Source organism: Scomber scombrus, chromosome 3 (genome assembly GCF_963691925.1).
Source record: "Scomber scombrus chromosome 3, fScoSco1.1, whole genome shotgun sequence".
NCBI classification, from domain to species: Eukaryota; Metazoa; Chordata; class Actinopteri; order Scombriformes; family Scombridae; genus Scomber; species Scomber scombrus.
The window spans coordinates 1364301-1378078 of record NC_084972.1 but is presented as its reverse complement, the minus strand read 5'-3'; the positions used below and the strand labels follow the sequence as shown (position 1 = coordinate 1378078).

The window sequence follows — 13778 nt, the reverse complement described above, 5'->3', positions numbered from 1 at the left end:
TTATTATAATTGTTTAAGAGAAGAAGGGGGTCTCTCTCTGTGTCTCTCTGTCTCTCTCTCCCTCTCTCCAGCAGCTAACTCTTCTTAAGAAGTGTCTTCAGCATCATCAGGAGTAATAGTAATAGCAGGGGGCTATGGAACAATGTCAGAGATCCCTTCTAGAAATGTTTTAATGTCTCAATCTGAAATTCTGAAATATTAATGAATACATGTTGGATGCACTTTTAGACAAATACGCAAACATTGCAAGTTTGTTTGGTTTCTGATGTAAATGTTGTAAAATTGCACTTGTGTGCTTTTTACACCGAATGTTCCCACTAGAAAAGATTACTTTCACTGCTGATCAACAGCCATCTCATTTGGCTAAAGCTCCCTTATTGACTTTAAACAGATCACAGTTGAGTGACTCAATGGAGACGTGCACAACACAAGAAGTGAAAAACGGGGCAGATAAAAAGGTCTGTGCTCTCTTTGTAAATATTTGACCAAGATACAAATCACGGGTAGCTGTGAGATTGGAGTGCAGGCATCGACTTTTGTTTGGAAGCTGCTTATGTGAGATTGTGTGCGTGTGTGTGTGTGTGTGTGTGTGTGTGTGTGTGTGTGTGTGTGTGTGTGTGTGTGTGTGTGTGTGTGTGTGTGTGTGTGTGTGTGTGTTCTGGGGGGACGGGGGGTGCAAAAAATTAATAAGTGAGAGGCAGGAGAGGAGGGGGGGATTGATGGATGAACATTCCCAACACTGGTCTGATTGAGTGGTAAAACAAGCTTGGTGGTAAGCACACTGAGAGCTGCAGCTTAGCTAAGCAAAAACACACTCTTCTTATCTACCTTTCTACATGACCTTACACACAAAAAATAAAAACTGACAATCAAAAAAGTTAGCTTATATTTTAATAGGTTTGCTCCTTTTTTCTGGTCAGTTAAAAGAACATTAATCATAATTACTTTGAAGCTGAGTTCTGGGATTGTAAACATGGACATAGACAGTCAGACTTTTACACTGGTAAATCTAAGTTTCCTCATTATGTTGTCTTCCTAATTGAAAGTGAAAATGAGCTTAATCCAAAGATGAACAGCGGAAATGATGTTAACTAAACTATAACAGCAAATACATTTGATATAAATGTTGATGTGTGATGTTGCCCAAATAATGTTTTCTTTAAACAAGATGAGAAAATGATGATGATGTTGACACTGAATGAATCATCTCCCATGTTATATCCAAACGAAACCACAATCTTTCACAAAAGTGCTTTTGTTGCCCAAACCTAACCACATGTGGGAGACAGGATGCTGTAGTTGCAGACCCGCCCTGCACCCCAACCATCTAGAAATGTAGCTTCATTTGTTCATATGAACCTAATCCAGGCAAAGGTTAGAGAGTTTGTTAACGCAACATAGTTAGGAAAACAATGTAGTCGTATATAAACCTAATTTCTAGTAGTCAGTGTTGCACTGTTGGTGTAGTTAAAAAATACATTAAAATGAGATCAAATGCATGTATCAAACTCTAAAAAACTGTGGATCCTTCACTTCCAGTAATACAACTGCATAGCATCTTTCTGTTAGATCCCCTACCTGGTAAACACCTGCATCTTTTGAAGTCCACATCTCCAGCTCATAACACAGACTTTGTGTTACAAGTTCGCTGTGACCTGATCATGTCACTCGAGTAATACGTTTCTCCACAGCCACATAGAATAATACAAACCTGTTTTTCACAGCTGTACAAAGCTGAGGACTAGTCATCATATAAGCATACTAGTCTCCATGTAGAAAATGTGTGTTGTTCCCTTGAACAAGTCCCAGCAGCCAGATCAGCAATTAACCTACTGAGTAGAAGATGATTATCACTGATGGTGATGATAGCTAAAAACTACAAAAATAAGACCTGGGTTGTAAACAGCCAGTGTTTGGGTTCCTCTAAGTGTGTCTAAGGCAATAGTGGCTGTTTATCTTCATAAAAGGATAATATCTTATTTATTTCCTCATTAACAGTCAAGGAGGAGATTTTAAAGGGTGTCCTAAAGTGTCTTCAACATTTTGCATCTTGATGCCAACTTTGAGATTGAACCTGAGTCTTAATTTTCTTGCTTTCTTCCTTGATTCATTAATTACTTTTACTGCAAATGCTACTTTGTTGAGCACTTAAGAACTGTAAAATAAGTTATTGTGTGTGTGCATGTGTGTTTGTGTGTGTGTGTGTGTGTGTGTGTGTGTGTGTGTGTGTGTGTGTGTGTGTGTGTGTGTGTGTGTGTGTGTGTGATCTATAATGTGTTGTGAATAATAATTCATGGTTACAGAAGCATGTTAATGTGACCACAGAGAGACACCCAGGGGGCCAACAAGAAATACTGCCCTATGAATCAGAAAGAAAGACAGAAAGGGGGGGGGGGGGAGATGGAGAACAGGGAACAAAAAAATGAAGAGAGGACGATGAAAAGGGTGGAGAAAAATGATTGTGGGAAAAACAAACAGAGAAATTAAGAAAAAGTTGATAGATGGGAAATGGGACAGAAAGGAGGACAAAAAAGAAAGAAAAGATTAAAATGGAGGGAAAAGGGGAAGATGGAAGAGCAAAAATTATTTTAAAAAAACAGTATGAATGAAAAAGAAAATGTGAGAAGAAAGGGAAAAGTGCAAGAAGAAGTGAGAGAAGGGGGTAGAAAAGACCAAAGAGCGAATATGAAATGGGGAGCAAAAAGAATGACAATACATACAGTATTGAAAAGAGTGGAAGTGGAAAGAGCACAATAACTACATAAAGAAAAAATGAGTTGAAAAGAATGGAGAAATGAACAGTGGAAGGTAAAAAGAAAAATAACAGTAGAAAAAGTAGGGAGTCAGCTAGGTAAAAGGCCAAGAAGAAGAAGAAAAAGAAGTGACAGAAAGGCTGACTAAACTGTTGAGTAAAACATGAGGACTGTTGTGTGACACACCAAATATCATAGTAAGATGGTGACATTTCTTTCACCTTTCTCAGGGAGAAAGCAGCTGCTTCCATTCCACTGTCAGCAGGGATGACTGATGGAAGTCGAGTGAAGTGCATTTCACCATTCAAAATGAGAAAGCATTCTGGGAAATGGCAGGAACACCCATCTACACCTTTCACTGGTGTATCGGAGAGCTGTCACGGCTCCAGAGTGAATGGCCACCTATCGAGCCTGACAAAAGAACACAAAGTGTCTGAAAGACCTGACATGTGCCAAGGTGGCGGTGGAGGGGGAAGAAGCACCAGTGGCCAAAAGAACCACCACCTGGCAACCGTCAGCTACCTCTCTGTGAGGAATATCCCGTCAAATTGCATCTTACAACTTCCAAAATGAACTGGCGGTGTCACAAGTTTCAATCTCAGGGGCAGGTGGAGTGCAAACTCTTTTTTTTGGCTTTGGCCGTGTCCATTTGTTTTCCCATCTAATCTCCTTCTCCCCTCACCTCCCGGTGTTTGTTTGGTGTCGCCGTCGGTTAGGCTCGTCAGCCTCCATGCCGGCCGACAGCCTGTCAGTCTAAGCTCCTTTTAACACTCAGCAGCCCTGCACAGTGACACAGAAGCTCCCCTGGCATCGCGCTTAGCAAAATGAAAAAAAGGGTTTAGCTGCATACACCTCTCCACTCTCATCAGCATCTCGGGCTGTCTCTCTGTCTTTCTCTTTTCTCTTTGTTTTTCCCTCTCTTTGTTGTGTATCTGCCTGCACGCAACCACAGCCTGCCAGGGTGTCTTGCAGCATTTATTGGTTTACCAAGAGGGAATTGGAGACAAAAAAGGAAGAAGTGTACCAGGTCTTTTTGCCAGAAGTACATTCAACTAATCTCTTTTACTCTGCTGCTGTTGCCTGTAAGTTTCTGTATTGTTTCAAATCTTTATAGTGCCAAGTGTCACTACCAATACAAAACTATGCTGTTTTTACACATAATTCCGAAATAACATCTTCTTCCTACTATTCAAATCTGTACTAATGAATATGTTATATTAACATTGGATCAAATTACTGTTTGCTATATAAAGGAGGTTGTTTGTAGAAACAAACCAACTCTGCAGTGTTTTTTTAGCCTGTCCCAAGCTTTCATTCCTGATGTAGCAATATATTTCTGGGAGTTTAAATGATCATAGATATATGACACTATCTGTTTTGGGGCACTCTGTATTCTACTTGAAAAAGGACAGTCTTTTCCTAAGTATGAGTAGGCAATTGGTTGTCAGTGTTTCTACTTAACAGTCAGTAATATGTCAGTGGTTGTGTTATTCAGCTTGTTGTGGAGCTCTTCTGCCCCCAGGTGGCCAAAATATTTCAGCTAATGCAGCTTTTGCAAAAAACTTCTCAAATTTGAAAAAAAGTTGTCTTGAAAAAAGCAGCTTTTGATCAGAGAATAAGTCAATAAGATTACTAATGTGCCCATGATACCAGCTTTCACTACCTTGACACTGATGATTTCACTCAGCACCAAAATATTATTGAGGATCAATCTCCAGCCCGACAGAAATGTCAAACTGATTGATGGGTACAATTCCTTCACACATGCAGACCAAGTGCGTCCTGCTGGTGTTTTTCTCTTTAAAGACAATACAGCTGAAGCTATAGAATATAGACAGTGCTTCAAAGTATGTATGATGCTGGTTTAAGGCTTTTTCCAGAAGCATTAGTCAGACTGCTTCAGAAGAATAATGGTGATAATGGCAGGGGGAAGCAGAACATATGGCAGCTAACGCGAAACCCTGCCGGAAGCAAACAAGACTTAGCAAAGCAGAATGAACAGAGTGAGAAAAGTGGGAAGAGGTGGGAGGATGGCGGGGGTTGACAATGCTTTCGGAAAGCAGCTCTTGCAGGCCTGACTGAGCTAAAATTCGAGAGGCAACTTCCAGAAAATGATAGGGGAACTCCCCCTCCTCTCCAAATAAACCAGCAGTGGACTTGATTAAAACAATGAAGTGGAACAATGGAGAGGGAGAGGAAGGAGAAGAAAAAGTGAAAGCCTGGTAGTGGTTGAAGAGCGAGCCTTATTTTCAGCAGCCCATTAACTCTGAGAGCAATGGGGCCCAGCAAGAGAGGAAGGCAAGACAGCTCTGTCTTTCCTGTTCTTCACCATTTTCAAGCTGCACTGTGGGGCCACAGGCTTTTGAGGTGCAAAGGAAAAAAAAAGATGAGAAACAGATTAAAAAACGCAAAGGCACGCTCAGCTGAGCAGAAGCGCTGATCGAAAAAAAAAAAAATAAGATGGTGCTTCATGGTTGGCTCCACTCATCATATTCATCATATCATTTATATTTCATGGCAACATCAATAAATTACAGGCAATACAACAGGTTGCCAAATACATTTGAATTGTTTAACCTAACTACCCCTCTCCCCTCCCTGCTAGAAGATCTTATCAATTAGATAACAGATTTGTCCAGATTAAAATTGTGTTTGGTCTTGCATCATTGACTCTTACTGATGATAGTTCAAGATAACAAAATGTCCAAAAACGTCTGACGCCAGTGAATTCTTGAAATCTCATGAGGTTTCCAATGCTGGACTATCGTCTTCTTAGCTGCAGTCAGGCCTGCCAGGTGGGAAATGTGGTTCAATGAGACCAAAAAAGGAACTATATAGGTCATGTACCAGCTCCATTCAATGTCTTATTCTCTGTGTTAGATATTTTCTATGACAAAATTTCAAATGTATACTGAGGATTTGGGTTTTTTGAAGCACCACTAAAATTATCCCAATCTGCATTTTAGTCTAAGTCATGTCCAAATTCAGATATGTCCCTGTCCAAGCTTTCATTCCTGATATAACCATATCTTTCTGGAAGTTTAAATTACCATAGATATATGACACTATCTGTTTTGGGACACTCTGTATTCAACTTGAAATAGGATGGTCTTTTAAATCTGGTCCCCAGGGTATCTTGTTGGCTTTATAGGCTGACCTTACTCTGAAGGAGAAGAAAAGAGTGTTTATCAATATTATATTGAGAGATAAATTCTTGAAAGTTAAGGTTAGTGTTTGCCCCATTAATATCTTCAAGAGGTATAATACCTTTATCCTCCCAAGTTTTTGGTAGTGAATGTTTTTTTCCCTCACACAGAAGGTGGCTATTGTTCCATATTGGAAATGGCCGGCACCATATGCTTTTAAATTTTAAGTTAGTTTTTCTGCTGCTCTCAACACTCATAGGAGATGAGTCAAAATGGATCCATAATATAAACCACATTCTTTTGGTAGACATAGCTATGAGAGGATAGTCTTTTAATCTGGTGCAAGTTATCCCTGTTCCATATGACATTCATCTACAAAGGGAGGGACAGTTTAATTTTGTATGTATTAAACCTCATCAGTACTGATTATGACAGAAAAATGTGCATCCTGAAAGATGTTCAAAGTGTTCCTGTGTATTAAAACAAACGGGAGTGTTGCTGAACATCTGTAGTATAAACTAATGTGTTGTATGCATAGAATGATAGTAGGTTTGATGCATCTATTGTAAAAAGGAAAATCTAAAGGCATTACCTAATTTATTGTACAAAGGGTTTGATAGAAATATTAAAGATGGAAGGACACAGAAAATCCTCTTACCTTGTGCCCTGTTCTATGTCAAATTAATCTGAGAAGCCTCCTCCCACACATACCCGGACCGAAAGATTAGCATATAGTGTTTTAATTATATTGATGAATTCATTTCCAAACTTATATTCTATTAGAGCCCTCTAAAGATATGGCCATTCAAGATGATCAAACGCCATTTCAGCATCAAGAAATAGCAAGCCACAGGTAGGCAGGACTTTATGTGAGCCAGTGAATATCGTCAGAGTTGAGACATCACCTGATAAAGCCCATTTGATCTGGGCTGATTATTGCCCCAGCCACTGTCTCTTGAGGATTTGGTATGGACCTTTTAGTTTCTTGTTGTTTGAGATTTAGCGCTATAAGATGGCTAGGTCTGCTGCCTTCTGCATAATACGTATGTTTGGTACTATTGATCCATCTCTGTCTTCTTTGTTTTGTTTTGAACTCATTTTAATGTGTTACTGTGTGTCCTTTTAAGAACATTCAGTATTACATTATTCTTTTAGGGTGCAAATCTTTTGAAGTGGTGTTATACAGCATTATTTTGTATGAAACTCTTGATGGAGGCCCAAACCACCAACCAGACACTATTTTTCTTTAAATGTATAAATTCACTCAGATTTCAATCATGTTATCAATGTGTCATATTTTAGAAGGGTAGCTTTATTTTTTATGTTCCCATTATTAAAAGTACATGACTGGGTTGTGATCAGATAGATGTTTACGCAAAAAATATCTATTTAGTGTACTGGAGGCAGAAAACCAAGGATACAAGGATGTGATCTATTCAAGAGAAACTTTTATGTGTTGTAAAGAATAAGTTATGTTCTTTATCAGATTAATTAGTTACCCTCCAGACACCAGTTATAAAGAGATTCGTCCATAATAAAAAGATTAAATACTTGGGACGCAGATGCTTGAGAGCTCAATAGAGTTTACCAAGGTTGTTGTTTACAAAAGCATTCATTTCCAAACAACAATCTAGCTGATGGTGAATAACTGTGAGGTTAATTACAGGAAGAAATTGAATGGACGTATAGAGCCAATCTTTTCAATTGATAGATTTATGTTGCAGCTCATTAATATTTTATGTTATATGATATATATACCTTAGTTTTTCCAACACCATTTTTTGCTTCCATCTTTGTGGCCGCTGTTTTTCATTAACATAGCTGTTTCCTCTGATGAATTGCTAGCTTGGTGCTGTCTACTGAAATCTTGTTTCTTAGTTGAACCGTGTCAGACAAACATTTCTCTTAATGAAACTTATGTTAATACTGAGCCATGAAACAGGAGGGTGTTATGTCAGTGCTCAGTGCTGTGCTGCCATCTTGCCTTGCGCCTCAACGGAAGTCGCTTCATTCATCGTATTCTTGAGATATCATTAACGCCTCTGCACTTAATATCATCATTACCATTGTTATCATTATCAGACCTATTTCTCCGTAGTTTCCCCCTTTGTGCAACAAAACAGCATCATTTCCTGCTAAAAATCAATAGCACACAAGAAAGGATGTTTTCTCTTTTTTTTCCAATTATCTAGCTCCCGATTCCTTCCTTCTCTGTCTCTCAAGCAGCTCCCTCCTAATGACAAGGCAACAGCTACCAAAGCGGCATCATATTCGGGTAACTACCACCCCTCCTACTCCTGCTGCATCTTACATACACACAAACATGACACGGTATCTTTTAATCAATCTATTAAGGAAAGCCTGGTGGCGTAGACAGGCCCTGCGCTGACTGATAAAGTGACCTGTGAGCCGACGTACAAGCATTTTTCTGGCCACAGCAGAGGCCAGATAATAGCTCGGTGAGCACTGAGATGATGATGATGATAATGTTGGTAACCGAGAGCCACGAAGCATATCCAATCCCTTCCCTAAATGTCAACCTTCCCCCCGTATCACTGCAACAAAAAGGCTCAGAGAAAAGGTTGTTGACACAGAAGCCTGCTTAGAATCATTAACAAACCTACTTGTCTCATTTGTCCCTGCATTAAAAAAAAGAGGCAGAAAAGGTGCACGTGTATGCGCTTACACTCTCTCAGCAGAGAAAAGGAGGGTGAATTAAGAATATAAGGGAGGAAAGAGACGGAGATAGATGGAGGGAGGGGTGTGTGTTTGTGGGGGTGAGAAGATGTGCTAGCTCAGGCGCTTGTTGTGAGATTACAATGACTGTTCTGTTTTTCCTCCCAGCCAGGAGCGACAGGGCCCATTCATTTTTCACAGCGGAAAGCGACAGATTGAAGGCCAAACATCTTTCTTTTCCCAGTCTCTTCTGTCTTCCTTCTTTTCTTTCTTTCTCCCTCGCTCATGTGTTTGGTTAACCCAGGGCTGAAGTGCAGCGCAGTGACAGGGGCGTGATGCCTCGACGCTGACACCGCACGCCGCAGACGGAAGAGGAAAAGTGATGCCCTGTGTCAGCTAGCCGACACCTCGCTGGGATTTTCACTGCTTTCCAGCCCAAAAAAAACCCAGCAAAAAAAAAGCAGATGTTTGCGTGGCTGCAAACCGGCCATTATGTAGGCAACCGGGGGCGTGATGGCAGCAGTCAGGTCAGCCGTGCAGACATGACAGCGCTGCACAAACTTCCTGTATGTCCAGTGGCACTTGACTGAATCATTACGGGTGTTACTATGCAATGAGGTGTGACATTATTAAGGTGGACTCCAGGATAAACAAAGCTCTCTACTCTTTGAAAGCTCAGACGATGAAGCGCTTAGCGACGCTCTCCCAACACTGCAGGTTGGAGATGAGGCTGTGATTGCAGCCGTCATAGCTTCTTGGTTGAGGAAAACACAGGGAGTAGCTTCAAAGATGAGCTATATGCTTTCGGAATCAGCAGGCAAATACAAAAGCACATATACATGACACGATAAAAATCACTCACACCTTTCCCGGACAGCTTCTATTTGCCTTTTTCTAATATGTACCGCATTGCAAATTTTAAAGGGAGTGAGAATATTTACCAAATTTCACACAAGCTGGTCAAGTAATTTAAAGCAGAATTTAAAACATCCTAACCCTCATAGAATGCCATGTAAAAGACTACATGAGCATCACTATTATCCGACAAATGTGTTGCGTGATGCTATTTCAATTATCTCCATTGTAAGGTGTTATGTCTAATGTCGGGTCCTTCTGAATATTGGTTATTTCTTTTTTTTTCTTTTCTTTTTTTTAATCAAAATCTTCTTGCAGGGATCCATCTTTCATCCGTCTCATAATACTGACAGATATACATGAATGGATCCCTTTTTAACATACTGCAAGATGAAAATGAAACAACATACATGTGAAAATAATTATTTATGAATGCATATATAGTAAAAAATGTTTAGATAATGCCCATCTTTCAACACCATGTAATATTAATCTTTTCAAAACCTCTCCACGTCATCTCCACACTTCAAAAAGGCTAAAAATGAATCCTCTGGACGCTGTTTCTTTTAGTTGATTATACATCATCAACCACCAAAGTGATCCACATTTGCATGTGGCCCACGGGTTACATATTTTTTTATGGAAAGCCGACTTTGCTTTTTCCTGTGCTTTTGTATCCCAATCTCCGGCTAAGAGCCTTATTAATAGAAAAGAGGAGCGGGCAGGAGCTAAGGAGAGCAGCGCTGAGAGTCTGCGGATGATGATGCCCAGCAGGAGAGAAGCACACTCATCTCTGTTTCTACATCATCTGCCAGCCATTCAACATGAACCAGCCACCTTAGGCTCGCCTGAAGCCGGTAGCGTGCCTGCATGCGGCCGAACCGACCGAAGAGAGAGGAGTGCAAGAGGTCAAGTAGAGAATGAGAGAGAGAGATTTTCAATACACAACATCCCGAGCCATGGATTTGCCCTTTTGTGACAATGCCCACTTCCTCAGACATTCATCATGTCGCTAAAGCATCACAAACTGGCAACCAAATATCCATCAATATCTGTCCATCCCTTCCCTGTGCATAGGTTATATTTCATCAAATTAGATTTGTCCCAAGACAAAAAGATGTTCTTTTTTTTTGTTTTGGTCTTTTTTTGTATAGATTTGTAATCTTTCAAAAGACAAAGTGACCGGCTGCTGTATGTCATCAAAAACTGCTTTTCATTTTTTCCCAAAAATGTTAAATGTGTCTTTTAACATTATTTAAAGTTGATAAAAGCATCAGATTAAATTATTGTATGGATTATATTTTATTATTTTTTTCAGTAAACACGGTGACATGTTTTAACTGCTCATGAGCCTAATATTAATTACTGACTATTATGTCTTCATTGAAATGTATTCATGCATATTCTTTTATTCATCTTGGAATATTTGGTTTGTTGAGGAACATGACTTTTAAACAATACAAACAATCCATATGTTTTTGCAGATCACAACTAAATTCTCCCCCTGTGAGACACACTATTCTTCAAACCCATCCCTCCATCCATCAGTGCCATCCATTTCTCACAGCAGCTCTCTTTCACTTCTCGGCTCACTCGACTTGATTTCTCTCCAGATTTGTGATCAGATGGAATGTGAGATGAAAAATGGGGAGGCACGACACACACGCAAAAACTCTGAATGCCTAACAAGAGAGTCCCCTCATCTCTAAAACTGAGTCTGTGAGTTCATACCAGTGCATGAATACCAGTATGGATTTATTCAGTTCAGAAGTTTGTTCAGTGGTCAACAGGGCAGTATTATCTTTTGCTCTCTGACACTCTCTTTCATTCTATGTGTGTTACATGACGTCTCTTAAGACTCATAAGACATATAAGAGCTAATCCGGGCGAGCAGAAAAGTAGGCTAATACTGTCCGACTAACCGGCTCTGTGATGACGCGTCGTATCAGAGCTCCATGAATTTTAACACTACAGTGGCTCCTCAGGCTGGGGTCTGGAAGGTCCAGTGGAGTCAATATTTCACTCCTCAGATTACTACAAAGACACAATTTGTGAAGCCTGATTTGTTCACCTCACTGTTACACACGTATGAGAGCAGAACCGGGTGATACATCAATACAATATAAAAAATCAGGACATGGCGACAGTTAGATAGCGTCAGGGATTTTTTTCTCATTATATTGTATAGGGTTACATTATAAATGTGTCATTTTATGGTTTTACAAGCTAAATTACTGACTGCTCTGGCTGGGTGTGACAAACAGTCAATACCTCTATATCACTCTGTGTTCACATTACAGATGCATCATTCTTTCTACATTTGTGTAGAAAGAACGTGTCTAAAATGATGACAATAATATGAAGATAACTGGTCGGATACCATTTGCCCATACTATCCAGTCCTACTGAATAATATCTAACTCAATATAATCCATTCATATCAGAGAACAAAGATGCTCCCAGATGGCGTTACTTTATGAAAATGATCATCACAAATGCATATATTATAAATCCATTTTTAAGGCTGGATGGGTGACTGAAGATGACAATGAGAACACTGCAACTCCACAATGAAATGAGTAAAGCTCCTGCAGGGTTGGACAGCCTGTGAAAGTGTCTAAGAGACATTTCTAGGACCTTCCACAGCTGGAGGAATGTAATGTAAAGGGCCACTCTGGTCAAGGTCAAATTTGATTTATTTGATTTATGTCCAAATTGATACAACATATTTCTCTTTCTTGCAGTCTGAGAGTACAAACTAAAAAGTGGTTACTGCTAAGATATAAGCTCCTGCGGCTTTAAAGGAAAGAGGCTTTGGACTTCAAAAAACTGGAGTCCAGGACCCAGGGATCTTTGATTTTGCCATATTTGGAGCAGAGGGTTTCTTTTGCAAAATTAATGAAGGAAATCGTTCAGTTCGATTACATAATAGCTGGAAATTATCCCAATTAGAGAAAGTAAGGATGTAGGACAGCGTTGTTTCACTATTCAGATGTAGAATTGAAAGTGCTACACAACCATATGGGTTCTTTTAGACGTGGATCCCCCCTGTCGTCTACATGACATCCCCAAACACAGACATGAGGTCTGCTTTCCCCTCAGCACAGATTTAAGTCTCAAGTGCAATTTTGGGGTAGTGTGTGTGAGTATGTGAAGCGGCTTCACAGTCCTGCTGTCTTGCTTGAGGCGGTGAGATAACGGCTTTCGCGTACGCGCCGCCGGCATCACCGTTTTATCTACCCGCGTCCCAACTACCCAACCGCTCCTTTAACGCCTCTCCAGACAGTTACAATGTATATTTTTTTTATCTCTCCCTCTCCTTTTATTTAAAGGGTTAAAAAGAAAAAGAAAATACAGGAAATAAATCATGTGGAATTGGAGAGCCAAAGCGGCAGGACTGAGTTCCGCCAGAGGGAAGAAAGCAGGGAAGATTCTCTCCTCTGATAGAGTTGTGCTTAGAATGAGTATGAGGGGCTTCAAACAGGTCACTCAGCTGCATTTAAATCCTTTCACTGTTTTTTGCACCTCAGACAGTTTCCAGTCGACGTGCCAGAGCCGGGGAAGCGCGTCAAGCCAAACGACACCGGCATTCCCAGTCAGTGACCCGTTACAGGATATTCAATGAGGGGACTTTATTCTATCAGCCTATTAGAGATGCGCTTTGCTCTGACAAAGGCATAACGATAACCACATTCCTTCATAGACACGAGCAACAATAAAGCCCAGTGTTTGACTTGTAGGGGTATGAAACTTACCAGGATGACACTCGGCCCAGAGGAGCACGAAGGCAGGCAAAACGAGGGAGAAAATCCACCAGCAGCAACAACAGGATTGTAGTAGCCTCCACATGGTAGTGATATGCACGTCGACATGCAAACAATAAGCAGCAACAACTGTTGAGTTTCTCCCTTTTGCCGTCAAATCAGCGACGCCTTCGCTGCGTAAAGAGCAGCGCCAGAGACGCAGCGCAGACGGAGACTGGGCACGGTGGAGGTGGAGGGCGGAGGAGAAATGTTGTTAGAGGTCCAGTCAAGAGTCTTTCCCAAAATCCCCCCGATATTCCCGGATACGAGCATAACACTCGGATACTATTGGAGGTGTGTGGTTGTGGAGGAGCGTGTGTATGCAGCGAGGAAGAAAAGAAAAAAACGGGTTAGAGGAGACTAGCAGCAGCGGTCCATACAGCGGGTCGTCGCTCCCGTGGCTGCGGCGGTGCAGGCAGCGCTGGTCGGGCACACAGCGAGGAGACAGTCGGTGTTGATGTTGGTGATGGAGAGGTGCTGGAAGCTTTCCATTCCCTCATCCATCCGGGAAGTAGCGTGTGAGCCCAAGTCTGGCAGAGACTTTA

General features: G+C 40.8%; 1 protein-coding gene across 1 annotated transcript in view; it reads right to left on the bottom strand.

Annotated features, from left to right (window-relative positions):
• Positions 1-13360, bottom strand: part of ptprga (protein tyrosine phosphatase receptor type Ga) — a 472388-nt gene extending 459028 nt beyond the window's left edge. Inside the window, exon 1 of the mRNA XM_062416078.1 lies at positions 13186-13360. Coding sequence (XP_062272062.1) covers positions 13186-13279 — 94 coding nt within the window. The 5' untranslated portion in view covers positions 13280-13360. The remainder of the gene's footprint in view (positions 1-13185) is intronic.
• Between the last annotated feature and the right edge of the window lie 418 nt (positions 13361-13778).